This window comes from Artemia sp. Qi Xiang Cuo, chromosome 2 (genome assembly GCF_049724085.1).
Source record: "Artemia sp. Qi Xiang Cuo chromosome 2, ASM4972408v1, whole genome shotgun sequence".
NCBI lineage: Eukaryota > Metazoa > Arthropoda > Branchiopoda > Anostraca > Artemiidae > Artemia > Artemia sp. Qi Xiang Cuo.
The window spans coordinates 30,134,261-30,155,120 of NC_142795.1; the positions used below are offsets into that span (position 1 = coordinate 30,134,261).

The following is a 20,860-nucleotide window of genomic DNA, read 5'->3' on the forward strand; positions in this document are numbered from 1 at the left end:
ATTTATCGATGCTGATGTGTGGTAGTTTCATGCTTGGTAGATTATTTGATTTTATTTTTGTTCATTTTTTGTTTAATGGAGTTCTTTACTTTTCTTTGAAAAACTTATTTTGTGGAAAAGTTTTTTTTAATTAATTTCTGTTCGTTTTATATTGACATAGTCTTTTCAGGGAAAAAGAAAATAATACTAAATCTTTTCTTTTTTTTTAGGAATTTATAGTTTGGCCTGCTATTTGTATGCTGGAGAAAAATGTTCAGCAATTTTTAACAACATACACCCTTTTAAAAATCTTGATACAAATAGTAGTCTTTAATTTAGTTTCATACTTCCTCTAGTTGACCTGAAATGGAAAACTTGAAACCATTCGCAAAAAATGTGTTTAATTTCTTTCATAGCTTGGATACACTTACGCTATTTTGATTTGGTTAAATTTTAAGAGCAGAAGCAGCCTAACTAAAGATTCGATACCATAAAGAATCAGCCTATCTCGTCCATTATAATTTTTTTTATTTTGTGTGGCCTAAATTTTCATAATTGATTGGGCGGTCTTGCCATTACTTGTAGAGCTTGGATAAGAGATCCGAATAATTAATTGGCAGAAAACTAAAAGCCCACCAACTGATGTTCCATTGTTTATTTTAATGCCATGCTGGCTTGTAATTTAATCTACAAACTACTAAAACAAATATTGAGAGAATTGCAGAAGCAGAAGTAGCCCCGAAAGTTTGAACATAATACCCTCAGTCGTTCTTGGGATACTGCTGAGATGCCTTATTGGGAATTAGAATTAACCCAGTGCATTCTGATATAATCTTTTGGCAACATTTAGTTTTTAAACATAAAGGCAAATGGGAGGGTGGGCGAGGGAGGGGGGATTAGTTTCCCTCCAATCACTTTCGACTATTAAAAAGGGCATCAGCACTTTCTATTTTCAATCGAATGAGCCCTTTTCGAAGTTCCTACGACAACTCCTTCGATACAAAGTGCCCTGGTATAAACAACAACAACAACAACAAAATAATACATTATACCCACATTGATCTTTACTATATTAAATATTAAAAAACAAGTTTTTTAAACTGAAAGTAAGGAGCGACATTAAAACTTAAAACGAACAGAAATTATTCCGTATATGAAAGGGACTGTGCCCTCCTCAACACCTTGCTCTTGACGCTAAAGTTTGACTTTCTCAAAACTCTTTTTTTTTAAACAACAGAAACTTTAGAGTCAAGAGCGAGGCGTTGAGGAGGGCAAAGCCCCTTTCATGTACGGAATAATTTCTGTTCGTTTTAAGTTTTAATGTCACTCCTTACTTGCAGTTTAAAAAACTTGTTTTTTTTATTTAATTTCTGATCGTTTTTTAGTTAATGCAGCTTTTATTTTGGCTCGCCGGCATTGAATAAGTAAACAAAATTTGCATAAAAAATTCACTTTTCTTTTACTAAATGGCTGTCACTAAATTTGGTTCTGACGTAATTTAAAAATTAACTTACGTAACGAACTTCTATATTCGTATATTTTTCTTCTGGCAAAAAATAAACAGTTGCAGATTTTTGCAGATTTTAGCTTGAAGTCTATGTTATATGGTTTTCTGATACGCTGAATTTGGTGGTGTGATTTTTATTAAAATTTTTTCACTTTTAAGGGATGTTTCCCCCCTCTTTAAAAAATCAGGTAAATTTTCTCAGGCTCGTAGCCTTTTGATGAGTAATACTAAACTTAATAAAATTCATATATTTAGAATCAACATTATAAGCCCATTCTTTTGATACATTTATTGACATCAAAGTTCCGTTTTTAAAAGTTTCGATTACTATTGAGCCGTATCGCTTTTTTTTTATTGTTTTTTTTATTACGTATATGTTATTACGTATATGATGGGGTTCTCCCCTTAGTCAATACCACGCTCTTTACGTTAAAAGTAAAAAAAAAATTTAATTCACAAACCCCTGAATCACAAAGGCCTTTTAATTAGAATAGATAGCTCTTTTAAAAGCACTAAAAAAAACTGTTGCGTAAAGAGCGAGGTATTGACTTGGGGGAGAACCCCCTCATATACGTAATAATTTATGTTCATTTTAAGTTCTAATGTTGCTTCTTACTATCAGTTGAAAAAACTGGGTTTTTTTAATTTAATTTCTGATCGTTTTTTTAATAATGCTTGGAAATCTGACGCCCCCTTCATAGAAATGTCCCTTGCCCCAAAGAAACATCCTCCACGGAAAGATTCTCCCGATTAACCCCCTCCTCCCGCCCCCCCCCCCCACCAGAAAAAAAACTCTTCCTGAAAATGTCTGTATACTTCCCAATAACCAATACATTATGTAAGCAATGGGCAAAGTTCATAACTTTCAGCCCTTCTCCTGGGAACTGTGGGGGATTAAGTCATCGTAAAAGACATATTTATTAGATTTTCGACTATGCTGGACAAAATGGCTATTTCAAAATTTTAATTGGGTGACTTTGAGAAAAAATATGAGCGTGGGAGGGGGCCTAGCTGCCCTCCATTTTTTTGGTCACTTAAAAATGGCACTAGAACTTTTAATTTCCGTTCCAATGAGTCCTCTTACGATATTCTAGGACCACTGGGTCAATACGATCACCCCTGGGGAAAAAAAACAAAAAAAACAAATAAACACGCATCTGTGATCTTTCTTCTGGCAAAAAATACAAAATTCCACAATTTTGTAGGTAGGAGCTTAAAACTTGTACAGTAGGATTTTCTGCTACACGGAATATTATGGCGTGATTTTCATTAAGGTTCTATAGGGGTCTTTCCCCCTTTTTTCGAAAATCAGCTAAATTTTCTCAGGCGTGTAACTTTTGATGGGTAATATTAAACTTGATGAAACTTATATATTTGAAATCAGAATTAAAATCTGATTCTTTTGATGTATCAATTGGTACCAAAATTCCGTTTTCTAGAGTTTCGGTTACCATTGAGCCGGGTCGCTCCTTACTTACAGTTCGTTACCAGGAACTGTTTGAAAAATGTCAAGCCTTCCAATTACTTTCGACTATTAAAAAGGGCACTAGGCCTTTCGATTCCTAATCGAATGAGCCCTTTTTGAGTTACTACGACAACATTTTCTATAAACACCTTATATGCTTCCAGGGCATAAATTACAACCCTTACCCTAACGGCTGTGAGGGTGGTTGTCATCCTCAAAGACCTAATTTCCAGACTTTTCAAGGTTAAACAAAATAGTTATCTCAAAATTTGGATTGGATGTGTCTGGGAAAATGGTGGGTGTGAGAGGGGCGTTAGTTGCTCTCCAAATACTTTCAACTATTAAAAAAGGCGCTAGCCCTTCTAATTTCCAATCAAATGAGCCCTTTTAAAGTCTCTACGACAACGCTTTCAATAAAAACCTTATATTCCCCCAGGGCATAACTTACAACCCTTGCCCTAATGGCTGGGGGGGGGGGGTCGTCATCCTCAAAGACCTAATTTCCAGAACTTTCTGCAATGTTGAACAAAATGGCTATCTGAAAATTTTGATTGGATGTGTTTGAGGGAATGGTGGGTGTGAGAGGGGGGTTAGTTACCCTTCAATCACTTTCAACTATTAAAAAGGGCAATAGCCCTCTCAATTTCCAACTGAATGAGCCCCTTTTCAATTTTTTACGAAAACTCTATATATAAAAACCTTATATGCCCCCAGGGCATAACTTACAGCCTTTGCCCTGGGGGCTCTGGAGGTGTGTCATCCTTAATACATAATTTCCAGAACTTTCAACTACGTTGAACAAAATGGCTATCTCTACTCTTTGATTGAATGTGTTTGGGGAAACGGTGGGCCTGAGAGGGGTGTTAATTACTCTCCACTCACTTTTGACCATTAAAAAGGGCAATTTAAATTTCAAATCAAATTAGCCCCTTTTGAAATAGGGCTCTGATGTGGTTATCATCCTAAAAGACCTAATTTCCAGAACTTACTACTACGTTGAACAAAATAGATATCTCAAAATTTTGATTGGATGTGTTGGGAAAATTGTGGGCGTTAGAGGGGGGTTAAAAAGGTAAAAGTTAAAGGATGCGGCACTAGACACTTTAGGTCCAAACTGGCGGTGCTGATCTCCGCTTCGTGGTCCTTCAGCCAGGAAGGGCAATGGGGGGCTGGGGGCCAGCCATCCTATGCTTTCGCAAACCCTTCCTGTTTACCTTCCCCAGATTTCTCCAGGTACCCATTTAGAGCTGGGTTGACTCTGGCTAAGCTTACAGGGTCACACCACTGACCCGCGTCCCAAACTAAGAAACTGACCACACCAGGGATCGAACCCGAATTCACGGATTCTCAGCCCAGCGCGCGTCCACTTAGCCAGAACGGCTCAAGAGGGGGGTTAGTTGCCCTTCAATCACTTTCGACTATTAAAAGGGCACTAGCCATTTCAATTTCCAATTGAATGAGCCCTTTTTGAAGTTTCTACAACATCGCTTGCTATAAAAACCTTATATGTCCCCAGGGCATAACTTACAAACCTTGCACTAAGGGCTGTGGGGGTGGAAGGCTGGTCATCCTGAAAAACCTAATGTCTAAAAATTTCAACTGCGGTGAATAAAACAGCTATCTAAAAATTTTTATTGGATGTGTTTGGGGAAAAGGTTGGCATGAGAGGGGGATTAGTCGCCTTCAAATCACTTTCGAGACTATTAAAAAGGACACTAGCCATTTGAATTTCCAATCAAATGAGCCCTTTTTCAAGTTTCTACAACAAAGATTTCAATAAAAACTTATATGCCCCCAGGGAATAACTTATAACCCTTGCACTGAAGACTGTGGGGGGAGAGCCCTAATCAGAGGTATAATTCCCTGAACTTTAAACTGCGTGGAACAAAATGGCTGTCTCAAAATTTTGATTGGATGCTTTTGGGGAAATGGTGGACGTGGAAGGGGTGTTAATTGCCTTCCAATCACTTTTGACTATTAAAAATGGCACTAGCCATTTCAATTTCCAATCGAATGAGCCATTTTTGAAGTTTCTAGAACAATGCGTTCTATAAAAACCTTATATGCCCCAAGGGCTACAACCCTTGCCCTGAGGGCTGTGGGGGTTTGTCATCCTCAAAGACCCAATTTCCAGAACTTTCAACTACATTGAACAAAATGCCTATCTTAAAATTTTGATTGAATGTGTTTGGAGAAAAGGTTGGGCGTGAGAGGGAGGTTAGCTGCCCTCCAATCACTTTCGACTATGAAAATGGGCACTAGCCTTTTGAATTTTCAATCGAATAACCCTTTCGTGAAGTTTCTACGACAACGCTTTCTATAAAAACCTTATATGCCCCCAGGGAATAACTTATAACCCTTGCCCTGAGGGCTGTGGAGGAGTGTCCTCCTCAAAAACATAATTTCTATCTGGAAATCAACTATGCTGAACAAAATTGCTATCTAAAAATTGTGATTGGATGTGTTTGGGGAAAAGGAGGGCGTGAGAGGGGGGTTAGCTGCCCTACAATCACTTTCGACTATTAAAATGGGCAATAGCCCTTTGAATTTCCATTCGAATGAGCCATTTTCAAGTTTCTACGACAAAGATTTCAATAAAAAATTCTTTGTTACCGGGGACTAACTTATAACCCTTGCCCCAAATACTGTGGGGGGAGTGTTCTAATCAAAGATGTAATTTCCTGAACTTTAAACTATACGGAACAAAAAGACTCTCTCATTATCTTCATTGGACGTTTTTTGGGAAATGGGGGGCTTGGCAGGGTTGTTAATTGCCTCCCAATCACTTTTGACTATTAAAAAGGGCACTAGCCATTTCAATTTCCAACCGAATGAGCCATTTTTTAAGTTTCTACGACAAAGCGTTCTATAAAAACCTTATATGCCCTAATGGCATAACCTACAACCCTTGCCCTGAGGGCTGTGGGGGAGTGTCCTCCTCAAAAACATAATTTCTATCTGGAAATCAACTACGCTGAACAAAATGGCTATCTAAAAACTTCGATTGGATGTATTTGGGGAAAACGTGGGCGTGAGAGGGGGGTTAGTTGCCCTCAAATCACTTTCGACTATTAAAAAAGGCACTAGCCCTTTGAATTTCGAACCTAATGAGCCTTTTTTGAAGTTTCTATGACAACGCTTTCTATAAAAACCTTATATGCCCCCAGGGCATAACTTACAACCCTTGCCCTGAGGGCTGTGGGGGAGTGTCCTCCTCAAAAACATAATTTCTATCTGGAAATCAGCTACGCTGAACGAAATTGCTACCTCAAAATTTTGATTGGATGAGTTTGGGGAAATAATGGGCGTGGAAGGGGTGTTAGTTGCCTTTAAATCACTTTCGACTATCAAAAAGGGCACTAGCCATTTCGATTTCCACTCGAATGAGCCTTTTTCGAAGTTTAAACGACAACACGTTCTATAAAAAGCTTATATGCCCCCAGGGCGTAAGTTACAACCCTTACCCCTAAGGGCTGTGGGGGGTTGTCATCCTCAAAGACCTAATTTCCAGAACTTTCAACTACGTCGAACAAAATGGCTATCTTAAAATTTTGATTGGATGTGTTTGGGGAAAATGTTGGGCGTGAAAGGGGGGTTAGTTTTCCTTTAATCACTTTCGACTATTAAAAAGGGCACTAGCCCTTTGAATTTCCAATCGAATGAGCAATTTTTAAAGTTTCTACGACAACACTTTCAATAAAAACCTTATATACCCCCAGGGCATAACTTACAACCCTTGCCCTGGGGGCTGTGGGGGAGCGCCCTCCTCAAAAACATAATTTCTATCTTGAAATCAACTGCGCTGAAGAAAATTGCTATCTAAAAATTTTGATTGGATGAGCTTGGGGAAATGGTGGGCGTGAAAGGGGTGTTAGTTGCCTTCCAATCACTTTCGACTATTAAAAAGGGCACTACCCATTTCAATTTTCAATCGAATGAGCCCTTTTTGAATTTTCTACGACAACGCGCTCATTAAAGACCTTATATGCCCCCAGGGCATAACTTACAACCCTTGCCCTGAGGGCTTTGGGGGGGGGTGTTATCCTAAAAGACCTAATTTCCCGAACTTCCAACTACGCTGAACAAAATGGCTATCTTAAAATTTTGATTGGATGTGTTTGGGGAAAATGTGAGCGTGAGAGGGGGTTAGTTGCCCTCAAAGCACTTTCGACTATTAAAAAGGGCACTAGTCCTTTGAATTTCCAATCGAATGAGCCCTTTTTCTAGTTTCTACGACAACGCTTTTTAAAAATACCTTATATGCCCCCAGGGCATAACTTACAACCCTTGCCCTGAGGGCTGTTGGGAAGTGTCCTCCTGAAAAACATAAGTTCTATCCGGAAATCAACTACGCTGAACAAAATGACTATCTGAAAATTTTGATTGGATGTGTTTCGGGAAAAAGTGGGCGTGGAAGAGGTGTTAGTTTTCTTCCATTCACTTTCGACTATTAAAAAGGGCACAAGCCACTCCGATTTCCAATTGAATGAGCCCTTTTCGAATTTTCTAAGACAAGTTGTTCGATACGAAGTGCCCTGGTCTAAAGAAAAAAAAATAATACATTGTGCCAACATCGTTCTTATATGCCCCCAGGGCATAACTTAAAACCCTTGCCCTGAGAGTGGAGGGGGAGTGACTTCCTCAAAATCATATTTTCTATGGCTGTCTACGAACAAAATGGCTGTCTCAAAATTTTGATTGGATGTGTTTCGTGAAATGATGGGCGTGGAAGAGGTGTTAGTTGCCTTCCATTCACTTTCGACATTTAAAAAGGGCACAAACCACTCCAATTTCCAAGTGAATGGGCTCTTTTCGAAGTTTCTACGACAACTCCTTCGATACGAAGTACTCTGGTCTAAGACCAAGAAAAAATAAAAATAAAAAAATAATACATTGCGCCAACATCGTTCTTTACTTAAGCAGCGCTATTGCGCTGCCTATGATAAGAAGACAGCAGCCTGTCTTCACATCTATAGCTTCCAAAGTGGGCGTTTTTTTTTTTGTTTAATTACATTTTGACTTGCTCAGATGTCTGGGTTTTCTTGCTATTGATCAAAAATAAACTTTTATGGGAGAGCCTCACACTTCCCTTAGAATATCGCTATACAATCAATCCCAGCGGCTTTTCACTACAGAAAAAAAGCACAAGTTCAATGTGTTTGATCAATGAAAGCGGGGCTGTGGTACAACTATACGAAGGGCGTTTTCGCATATAGTACCCAAGATTCAACCAGCAAGTGCGTTTGTTTATTTGTATTTTGGGAGTGGACAAGTCAGGTAGCCCCTCGAGTAAAAAACTTATGAAAATGAGAAGCTATTGAAAAACATAGCTATTTAAAGCTGACAAATAATGTTAATCAATTTAAACGCATTCTTTCAAAGATCTTAAATAAAGATAAAACAAAATTAAAAGTTGATTTATACAAAATATACTTTAAACTAATGCCTAATATCTATTGAACTTTAACCCTGTATGTAAACAACTAAATCCGCTGAGAGGGTAATATCCAAGAGAAGAATTTTATAGCAAAAGGCCTGGCAAAACATAGTTTGGAACTAATTTCATTGTTGAGCCAGCAAAATCTAAAGGGGAGGGTATCTTACCGTTTTAGCGACATCTAAAATCTCATTTTTTTTACTCATAGTAGTTCCAAAACCCTGCCTGCAATTTTATAGATATTTTTTAGTCTCATATCCACTGATATCTTGTGTGAAAGCTTGAACTGCTTGCTATTTACAAATCCTACATTTCACCACATACTACAAATCAGTAAATCAAGGAAACAAGGTGATATAGAAAAAGTTCAGGAACAAGGCAAAACTAAATACAAGGCCAATTCATAAGGCAAAGGAAGAGATAAAAGTCAGAGCCATTAAGGATTCGGACTCTTTTCTATGCATGAATTTGTCGTGTTAAGGACTTTGTTGATTTATTTGAGTCTTGTTTCAATAAATTTTCTGTTTATTATATCATGTTATATTTATGTGTGTCCTGAGAAACAGCAATGGAACCTAGATCAAGTAAATCTCCTTAAGGTACATCTCCCAACCACTCAGTTTTGAGCAAATTATTATGAGTAGATATGTGCTTATGCTGTCATAGAGTTAGTACAAACAATATAATGGCAAATAAAATGCTAAAAGGTACAAAAAAGATGCTAGTAGCATAGATTCACACTCAAAACGTTACAGATTCAACGTCATAATTAAAGGGATGCTTTTTAGTAAGTATGAATTTTAGTGTTATTTTTTTGTCTTTTTTTTAAAGATATTAGTAAATATTTATGGCTCCTGGGGGTGATGAATATGATTATGATAGTAAATCTAATGAAAATGTTAAGGTGTAAGGTTTGTGGTGCCGTTTGGGGACTGTGATATGTTTAGGTTGTTTTTTTTTGTTTTTTGTTTTTTTATTGTTTTGTTAGTGTATTTTTGCCACTCCCTTGGACACGTTTTTACTTCTTGGGGTGGGTGCTAAACTGATGTTAAATCGTTTGTTTAGAATCTCTCTCTCTCTCTCTCTCTCGCTCTCTCTCTCTCTCTCTCTCTCTCTCTCTCTCTCTCTCTCTCTCTCTCTCTCTCTCTCTCTCTCTCTCTCTCTCTCTCTCTCTCTCTCTCTCTCTCTCTCTCTCTTTCTCTCTCTCTCATACATGAAACGTAACACCAGAGAACTTGTAAATGGAAGAGATCCATACTTTAATTTGAAAAAAAACACAATTTTTAATATTTAGTTTTGCATTTATGCTAAACATTAATATGAGGGTAGTCCCCCCTCCCTTCCCCTCTTACATAAAAGATTGACTTTATAATAAAAATGCATCAGAATGACAATTTTGGGGGAATAACCTGGGAGCTCTTTAGACAAATCTTATTCTTCGAGAATGCCACCCATTCCTTATAACTCTGTAGGGATATGTATATGAATGTAATATTTCTATTTATATTCAAAATAGTTCTATTATAAGAAAAGGGTTGATGCCCCCTAATCACCATATTACATGCTTAGTTCAAATATATATTTAAATTAAGGAATATTAGGAGTTACACCCCCCCCCCCCTCACGTCCATATCTTTTGCTATTTAAACTGGATACTAGAACTTTCAATTTCCGTTCAAGTGACCCGTGTCTGGATATTATTGTACAGCCAATGGTCCGATAAGAACACCCCTGAAAAACAAAACAAAAAACAATCAGACGCAGATCCTAAACCTTCCTTTTCGAGAAGAATATCAAATTTGTAATTTCCGGAGATATGGGGTTTGAACCTCTGCTCTGGAATTCTACAACAGTTTGAATTCGATGATGTAGTTTCCATCAAGATTGCAACCCCTTTTTGGTGGCATGTCCCTCTTTTTCTAAATTAAAGAAAAAAATCCTGGTGCTCATTGCTTTTGATCAATAAATTTGAAATAATAAATTTTGCATATTCAGGATCATCATGAAAAGGCTATTTTTGGAGTAAATATTATTACAATATTCAGTTATTTGTAGTTTCAGTTTTTGTTCATAAGGTTTACTCTTTATTTACTGCTCTTTACAATGAGTGGTTTAACAAATCAAGGAATAAAAGATCAAATCAGAAAAATAAATTCACTTTTCGTAGCTATTTACGGTTTATATTATTCCGAGGATTGTTGTTGATGGTAATAATGCCCAATTCAGAAGTAGTTCATTTAAACAAGTCAATTGTCCTTGTCATCATAAAGTTATCAGTAGGGGGGTATAGTTTGAGACTTTGCTTCGATTTGCGGAAGATGATCTATTAATGAGTCTTTTAAACATTCCAAAAGGCTAACGGAACAGTTCACTTTAATTGAATAAGTGAACAGGCAGTGCTTAGTTGCCTACGTCTGGCCCTCAGTCGGTTTTTTTTAAACACACGAAGTTTTATTTTTTGGAGTAAATATTATTACAATGTCCAGTTATTTGTAGTTTCAGTTTTTGTTCATAAGGTTTACTCTTTATTTACTGCTCTTTACAATGAGTGGTTCAACAAAATCAAGTCATAAAAAATCAAATCAAATCATTTTTTGGGAGGGATAGAGAAATAAACAAGAAATAAAAAGGATCGAACCTGTCAAGCCAGAACAAAAGATCTTTGACTGATCTCAAAAGGTCAGTAACACCCGAAAGAGTGGACGTGGTGACTTTCCCTCTGCCACTTGGAAGCTTTTCTTCTGTTTCCTCTAGCCTAATTTCAGCACTAAGGCTCCTGCTTTTAGCTGAGACGCGGAGAGCCAAGCTTTGAAGAGTCTCGTAGTCCAAGCTTAAGTGCTATAAATTGAGATAAAATCATAGGTTTTTTGACAAACTATATAAGCATATACAATATACTAATTTTCCTCAACTTAGAAATCAAACCAGAAAAGCAAAAAAAAAAAAAGTCATTTCTGTTTTTGAAATAAATCATTTTACAGACATCTAAATACAGTTAAAGCTCTTTTTGTGTTTTCTTTTTTATACCACAAAATATAAAAGGAGTCTCTTGCACAATCAAAATTTGTATTATAGTCAAATAGTTTAAACCTTCAGACATTCCCACAATGAACAACAAATCAGTTTAAGATTCAGATAAAAGGCATATTTCGTCATCAGTGTACATTATTCAAGGAATGCAAAAATATTAAACAATCAAAGTTTCTAAGTTAAGTAATAATTTGGATAATACTTCTTCTCAGTCTTAAATTAAACAATCATGTAAACTTACTGTTGAGTTAGTATTCACATTTTCTTTTATAAACCTGAACTTCTGTTTGTTTCTTTAATGAACCCTTTCCTCTCGATTTTATTTTGAAGCCATGTGATAGCTCCCACATTTGTACTAGTTGCAGAAAGTGAAATAAGAGTCTAACTTTGCGGAAACAAACACAAGCTAGTAAACAGGAAATTAAAAACCTGAGTACTTTGAGTAATCATTGAAGATGATTAGACTCGTTATTTGACTTAGTCTTAAATAGAGAATTTTATCAGAACGATGTTAACCTTAATTTTATAGAAAACAGCCATCCATACTGCATCAACATCAATTAGCAAACTATTCTAGTCCTCATCTGTGTGCAATGGAAAAACAATATTCCATATTTTGTGGACCCATATGACACATCACACTAGCATTTCGAAAATGGCAGTGCAAACAAAATAAACCTCGTTTTCAGATTTTCAATACAAGACAAATGACAATTCCTGGTAAATTAGCTTAGTCAACAGGGCACAACAATAGCTGCATTGTGAGATTCGTATTAGTAAATATTTACTGTTCTGGAGCAAATATAAGCAATAAGACACTACATTCAAATTTCCAATTTTATATTTTAATTATATATTTCAGTTATTTCAAGATTTTAGTTTTAATCATACAAAGTGGCATGTAAACCAGTCTTGTGAGTCATCTATCCTCAGGAAAGAGGCATTATATCTTGTTTATTTTTATAACTATTTTAGTATATTTAATTGATTGATTAACTTACAGATTCTCTTAGGTTCGTAATGGCAGACATCATTTCTAGCTTATGTCCAACCTTCTCAATTCCAATCATTTGCAGATCATCTGGACCAAAGTTTAACAGTTGTGAACCATTAATGCCATGCTCAACAAAGTGTTTGCCATAGGATGCAATGTTTACTGAAAGTCCTTTAAAGAGAGGCTGATTATTAAATGTATATACAAAACAGGAAACTCAAGCTGCAACCCATTATTCTAAAAAGTTTAAGGTTGCAAATATAATTAGTCCCCATGAGGATATGAAACACACCTTCTAATTAATGCAAGTCAACAGTATTTAATAATAGATAGTATTATTAAATGGTACCTAACATTACATTACAGTACATTCTGGTCATAACCCAAACTGATTTGGACTGAAAAATCTTCCTGATGTTGGTATATATACATATATATATATATATATATATATATATATATATATATATATATATATATATATATATATATATATATATATATATATATATATATATATATATATATATATATATATATATATATATATATATATATATATATATATATATATATATATATATATATATATATATATATATATATATATATATATATATATATATATATATATATATATATATATATATATATATATATAATATATATATATATATATATATATATATATATATATATATATATATATATATATATATATATATATATATATATATATATATATATAATCTAAGCTGAACTTTGAGAAAGCTTCATTTTAGGAATGGGTTTATTGTTACTAAGCCCAATAAGCGAATTTATTTTAGGAGAAATCAGAGGTTGTAGTACTAAAAGTATGTTCAAAAATGCATGGAAAGATGCCAAACAAAAACAAAAAAGGGTTAAAAATAGCATGGGAGCTTTTTAAGTCTGAGCACAATTTGACCTGCTTCACTGAGATCTCAAAGATACAGCCAGATTTCCTAGGGTCAATATTTTCAAGTTTCTTCCAAACTTGGTCTATTTTGATGACTGAGATATTATCTGCTGCATTGCAATCAGCAAGTAATGAAAGTTCAAGACGGCTTCAATATGTGGATGCAAAATAATCATTAATACCACTTGTACTGACCAGAATATGTTGATTGTTCAGAAGCACAGTTTTATTAGCATCTTTGCCCAATACTTTTTGCACTCTACTGTAGAGTTATTTAGGCCTGAGTAAAGGAGTCTACTGGTGAGACAGTTTGTTCATAGGTTTTTTGAATTTTGTTAATTTCATTCTTGTGCAATCTATTGTGCTTTTAAATTAATGTCAAAACATCACAGGTAATCCTTTTTGTAGTGAGCTGTATAGCACTCTCTATCTCTCTTTCTACCTCCTGCTTGTTCTTTTCTAGGAGTGTTGCTTACATTCTTGCCTGTTATGTTTTGCTTTATCTTATATTAGATATTTTTTTTTTACAGGTGCTTGGGTCAGAATAAAGATCTACCTGTCTATAGTATTTCTACATGATGTCAGAAAATACCAAAAATAAACAATGGAAGGAATAAAAAGTTCTTCAACTATCAACTGGGATGCTAAAAATCTTGACAATGAATGGGCAAAATTTGAAGATTATACAAGACTGATGTTTAATGGCCCATTGGCTGTAAAAAGTGAGAACTTACACTGTGCCTATCTATAAATTTGGATTGGGGAAAATTACTAAACATATTCAAGACACTTGAACTTACTAGTGAGGAAAAAGACAAATATTGAAGTCTACTCAAAAAGGTTTAAAGATTATGCTTCCCTCCAAAAGAATATAGTCTTCTCAAGATCTATATTTCAGAAAAGAGATCAACTTAAAAATGAAAGCATTGAGAATTATGTTACTGAATTGAAACTTTTTATGAAACCATACGAGTACACAGATAAAAACGAAATATATTGTATGTGGAATATTTAAGTCTTGTATTTGTGAGAAACTACTTGCTGAAGGAAATAGCTTGACACTAGATCAAATAGTTCAAACATGCAAACTCTTTGAGACAACCCACACAGATTAAATTTTGAACAACGAACAGCTGAAATCCTTTGAAAACAAATCTGACTGGACAGCTATAAAAAATGAAATAGATCCATATAAAAAAGAAGACTCAACCAAGAATCAGGACCATCTAGGACTGGTGTCAAAAGTAAAGACCGCTATTTCTGTGATGGATATTACGACCAGTCACATATGCCATGCCAAAGGTAAAAAAGTTCAAAGTGCAAAAAGCCAAACCATTTTGCCAAAGTCTGCAGAAGCAAAGGCATAAATTTCATCAATAACCAAAGTGAAATCATTAGCAATGATGACAATCCTGAAATAATCCTGTTTTCTATACAGCAAAGTGGCACCAAAGACAGAGCATATGCTACAATTTAAATTAATAATGAAATCCATGTAGGTTTCAAAATTGACACAGGAGCTCAAACCAACATCATTCCATACAAAACAATGAAAAAGTTTAGTCCAAAACCAGAAATCAAACAACCTACCCAAAGACTGAATAGTTACTATGAATCCACCATAACTACCCTTGGATACTAACCTGCAATATTAACCTGCAAATACAAAATAAAACTCAAAATCACAAATTTTTCATCATTCATGCCAACTTGGAGCCTATATTAGGATGCAATTATAGTAAAGAACTGAATCTGGTCAAACTAATATTTAATGTGGAAACAACATCATGCTCAGCACCCACAATCACTAGTAATACAAATGAAGACTTATTCATGGGAATTGGCAGCATCCCAAGTGAGTGTGAAATATATGCAAAAGAAGGATCTATACCTACAGTGTACTAAGCAAGAAAAATACCCATTGTCATGCAAAAATAAAAACTAAAAGAGAAGCTTGAGAGACTAGAAAGCCTCAATATAATAGAGAAAGTTAACATTCCAACTGATTGGGCAAATGCAATGGTCATGATTAAAAAAAAGATGGAAGTGATTAGCTTTGTATTGACCTGTGGACCTCAACAAATGCATCAGGATAACCCATTACCCAATACCCACATTTGACAATGTAATATCAAAGCTCAGGTGAGCTAAATTTTTTTCTAAACTAGATGCTACCTTTAGATATTGGTCTCTGAAATTATCTGTTATGTCTTCATATCTCACCACTTTCAATACTATCTATGGGAGATATTGGTGGGAAAGATAATCATTTGGTTTAATCTCAGCTCTGGATGAGTTTCAAAGAAGGTCTAGAAGGAGCCTGCGGGCTAGTTGATGATGTTCTGATATATGGAAAAACCAAAGAAGAGCGTGATTCCAGACTATGGCCTGTCTATACAAGAGCAAGAAAACTTGGTATAAAATTCAACAAATCCAAATGTGCATTTGGAGTTGAATCAGTCTGTTACTTTGCCCATATTATCAGTAGCCCAAGGGCCAGATCAGAACCTGAAAAAAATCCAATCTGTGAAACACATGCCAGAACCACAAAATAAAGAGCAGCTCCAAACATTCTTGGGAAAGCTAAACTTTTTATCATGGTATACTCCTAACCTCTCATTAGTCAACAAACCTCTCTAAGAAAAACTATTAAAGCAAGAAGTTTTCTACCTGGAATAAAACCCATGCAACCTGCTATTAGAAGCTGAAAAAATCTATAGTAGCCAGCTTAGGCTACTTGGATTTCTTTGCTCATGTTCTTGATTTGGAGACAGATGTCTCAAAACATGGCCTTGGGGCATGTCTATCAATTGGCAAATAAATACTTGAATATGTATCTAGGTTCCTGAGCAAAAAAAGGGTGTTATTCGCAACTCAAGAAGGAGCTGCATGCCTTTGCTTCTGGATGTCATCACCACCACCATTACATATATAGAAGGAAAATCAACATCATGACCACTCCAATCAATTTTCTCAAACCCCTACACAAAGCCCATTGTAGAATACAGTAACTAATGGCATACCTGTAGCTTTACGACTTAAGCATCAAGTATAGACTTAGAAAAGAAATCCCAATTGCAGATGCCTTATCTTGACTGCACCCTGACAACTTGGACCCCTTCTTCCAAGAAAAACTAGACATTTATGTTCACACAATTTTCAATTCCATTCCTGCTAGTGAAAAGAAAAATTCAAGAAATCCACCAAGAAACAGACAAAGACTCTGAACAACAAATGTTAAATTACTCATATTAAAAGGGTGGCCTAAAAGTAAAAGGGAATGCCCAGCGCCTGCTCTCTCCTACAGTAGTTACAAAGACAGACAAACTAACTGTCTGTGACAGCATTATATTTAAAGGCCAACAAATCATCATCCCCACACAACTGAGGCAACAAATGCTAGAACAGCTTCATCTGTCCCATTTAGGCACAGCCAAAACAAAGGAAAGGACAAGCTCTATTGCATTCTGGCTAAGAATCTGCAAAGAATGACAATTTAGTGAATAATTGCAAACCTTGTGCCAAAAAAATGCCTAATAATCAGAAAAAACAACTTGTTAACTCTAACACTCCAAACCTACCATGGGAACATGTAGCTTCTGATTTGTTTGAACTCCATGGATCAATATACTTAGTCATTGTAGGCTACTAGTTACTTCTTCAAGATAGAAAAACCTGAATCTCCAATATGAGCCTGGGTGACCTCCAAATTGAAAGCAGTTTTAGTAGGCATAGAATTCCCAAAGATCTAGTGACTGATAATGACCCCAAACTTGAGCTAAAGAGTTCAACAGCTTCACAACCTGCTGGGGAATTCATCACACTACCTCAAGCCCATAGTGAACTTGCTAAGCAAACTGTTCAAACATGTAAAAATAGTTTAGCCCTTCTGGAATATCTCAACACATGGTTGATAACCTAGCTTCCCCAGCCCAATTGCTAATGAGTAGACAACTCAGGTCAATCTTGCCAGTTTCACAGGCTCTTTGGAAATTCCGGTCTCATAAAACTGCGCATTCTGGTGATGGCCCCCAATGTAAACCAGTTTCAGAATGGGTTTCCCATTATGAAAATTAGTTTAAAAAGCAAAATAGTAGAGCTGAAAGTGTTTTTGACAGACAATTGTCCGAGTTTCTGGTTTCCAAACCGAGACCTAATAGGGTAGTGGTTACACCGTCTGGTATTAAGGTGATAGTGCATGAACTTATGAAAAAAAAGTTTTCTGTAGGAGCAGACACCATATAAAAAAATGACTATATATATTATATAGTCATTTATCATTACTTTTTCAGATCATTTTTAATATTTATATGCCAATAGATTTTGACCCATAATAAGGAAAATATAAGTTCTAATTTGTGATTGAGTAACCCTTAACCAGTTTTCCATAAACATTTTTTTTATATGGTTTGGTTGGAGCAAAAAAAAAATCAAATTCTTCATAGTAATAAATGGTAAGTAAATAAAAATCCTTGTCATTAACGAAAGCATAAGAACCTAACAATTGATAACATTCAGTCAAAGAATCAGCTTTTTATGGTGACCCTAAATATGTATTTGTTTATTAGTCATTAGTGCAGTTATTAGAACATAAGAAAGTTCATATAATTATAGAAAATACAAGAAAAATAACTTAATAAAGGGCAATTTTGGTAAGAATATGCCATCAACTTTTGCTTGCATTGCAAGAGTATCCATGAGCTAATATATGAAGCCACTATAATCAGAAATGTTTCCCCTGAACGGAATGCTGGGAATTTCTGTATTTTCCCCCTGAACGGATACGTTCTTTGTGTTTTATTATCATTTATTTTTTTTTCCATTAGTGATTGTATTTATCTAGTTGTCACTTTGAAAAAGATTTAAATTTTTACTGTTATGAAGTATAAAGGTGTCAAATATACTGGCTTTTGGTATTCACAATTAAATTAAAAATATTGAGTTAAAGATTTTTATTTGATTTTCTTAACCTTATTTTTAATGATTTATATTGAACAAATTACTTTGGTAATTTGTTACTTTCCATAAACACTCAGCCTAAAGGCATGAAATATTTTTATGTTTTATAACCAAGTTCAAAATTGTCGATATTGTTAAAAAATTTATATCCAACACTTTGGCATTGCTCAACAGAACTAAATTCTGGGAGTTTATATCTTAGTTATTGTAAGTAGGCTATTGTTTTGTGTATTTTTTGTAAATACTTACTTTTTTCATTTTTATATACTTTTACTTTAATTGACATACTTTTCCATTGTCTTTAGAAAATTGTTTGTCTTTAAGCTTCATTAAATAAAGAAAAAAAAACAAGTTTGTTTAACTGAAAGTAAGGAGCAGTATTAAAACTTAAAACAAGCAGAAATTATTATGTGTATGACAGGGTTTCCCCCCTCCTCAACACCTCACTTATGATGCTACAGTTTTTTGGCACTTTAAAAAAAGTCACTTATTGTTCTAATTAAACAGCTCTTGTGTTTCAGGAGTGGTTTTTAAAGAACTGGGACAAAATTTAAACTTTATTATAAAGAGCAAGATGTTGAGGAGGGGGCAACCTCCCTGATATATGTTATAATTTCTGTTCATTTTAAGTATTAATGTTGCTCCTTACTTTCAGTTGAAAATACTTGTTTTTTTCTTATAATTTATGATTGTTTTTTAAATACTGCCAGGATACCTGGCTTCACCTCCACAGAAAAATCCCCCTCCCCATAGAAATATCCTCTGGACAATTCAATCCTGGCGAAAATTTACCCCAGACAATTACCTTTAACATCTCCATGTCTAAAATTGAATTGGTAAAGAGAAAGCAAGACATAAAGAAATTTTGTGTAAGAATTCTGGCAAATTCACCCAGAGTAAAATTTCACCCCCTGGAATCTATCCTCTTCATTGAAAATTCACCAAGCAAAAAATTCGCCCCCCTCCCCCCCCCCACCCAAAAAAAGTATGCATACTTCCAAATAACAAATAAAACAATGGGCGAATTTTATAACCATTCCCCAGGGGCTGTAGGGGGTCATTTTATCTACAAAGACATAGTTATTGGGCCTTTCAACTATGCTGAACAAAAAAGCTACCTCAAATTTTTGATGAGATGATTTTGGGAAAAAAGTGGCATGGGAGGGGGCCTAAATGCCCTCCAATTTTTTGGGTCACTTAAAAAGGGCACTAGAACTTTTCATTTCTTTTAGAATGAAAATTGTGCTGCCTAAGTAAAGAACAATGTATTATTTTTTTTTTTTTTCCATACCAGGCCATTTTGTATCAAAGGAGTTGTCGTAGAAACTTCGAAAAGGGCTCATTCGATTGGAAATTGTAGTGGCTTGTGTCCTTTTTAATAGTCAAAAGTGATTGAAAGGCAACTAACACCCCCTCCACTCCCACCATTTCCCCAAACACATCCAATCAAAAATTTGAGATAGCCATTTTGTTCATCATAGTTGATTTCCAGATAGAAATCATATTTTTGAGAAGGACACAGCCCTCAGGGCAAGGGTTTTAAGTTATGCCCTGGGGGCATATAAGAACAATGTTGGCCCAACATATTATTTATTATTTTTTCCCTTTAGACCAGGGCAATTTGTATCAAAGAATTTGTTGTAGAAACTTTGAAAAGTGCTCATTCAATTTGAAATTGGAGTGGCTTGTGCCCTTTTTAATAGTCAACGTGATAGGAAGGGAACTAACACCCCTTCCACACCCACCATTTCCCGAAACACATCCAATCAACATTTTGAGATACCCATTTTGTTCAGCATAGTTGATTTCCAAATAGAAATTTGGTTTTTGAAGAAGAAACTCCTCCACAGCCCTCAGGGCAAGGGTTGTAAGTTATGCCCTGGGGGCATACAAGGTTTTTATAGAAAGTGTTGTTGTAGAAACTTCAAAAAAGGCTCATTTGATTGGAAATACAAAGAGCTAGTGCCCTTTTTAATAGTCAAAAGGGATTGGAGAGCAACTAACCTTCCTCTCACACCCACCATTTCCCCAAACACTTACAATCAAAATTTTGAGATAGCCATTTTGTTCAACATAGTTGAAAGTTATGGAAATTATGTCTTTGAGGATGACAACCCCCCCCCCTGATTCCTCAGGGCAAGGGTTGTAAGTTATGCCCTGGGGGCATAACTTCAAAAAAGGGCTCATTCAATTGGAAATTGAAATGGTTAGTGCCCTTTTCATACACAAAAGTGATAGGAAGGCAGCTAAAACCCCTTCTACGCCCACCATTTCCCCAAACACACCCAATAAAAATTTTGAGAGAGCCCTTTTCTTCCACGCTGTTGAGAGTTATGGAAATTATATCTTCGAGCAGAACATTCCCTCCACAGTCTTCCGGACAAGTACTATAAGTTAGGCATTGGGGGCATTTAAGGTTTTTTTTAACATTTTTATCGTAAAAACCTGAAAAATGGCTCATTAGATTGTAAATTCAAAGGGCTAGTGCCATTTTTAATAGTCAAAAAGTGAATGGAGGGCAGCTAACGCCCCTCTCACGCCCACCATCTATC

The 20,860-nt window shown here is 35.4% G+C and overlaps 1 protein-coding gene across 1 annotated transcript in view; it reads right to left on the reverse strand.

Moving 5' to 3' along the window:
• Positions 1-20,860, reverse strand: part of cnk (connector enhancer of ksr) — a 122,894-nt gene that overhangs the window by 95,351 nt on the left and 6,683 nt on the right. Inside the window, exons 2-3 of the mRNA XM_089100439.1 lie at positions 12,420-12,583; positions 11,027-11,226 (exon numbers count right to left, since the gene is read on the reverse strand). Of these exons, the coding sequence (XP_088956565.1) occupies positions 11,027-11,226; positions 12,420-12,583 (364 nt within the window). The remainder of the gene's footprint in view (positions 1-11,026; positions 11,227-12,419; positions 12,584-20,860) is intronic.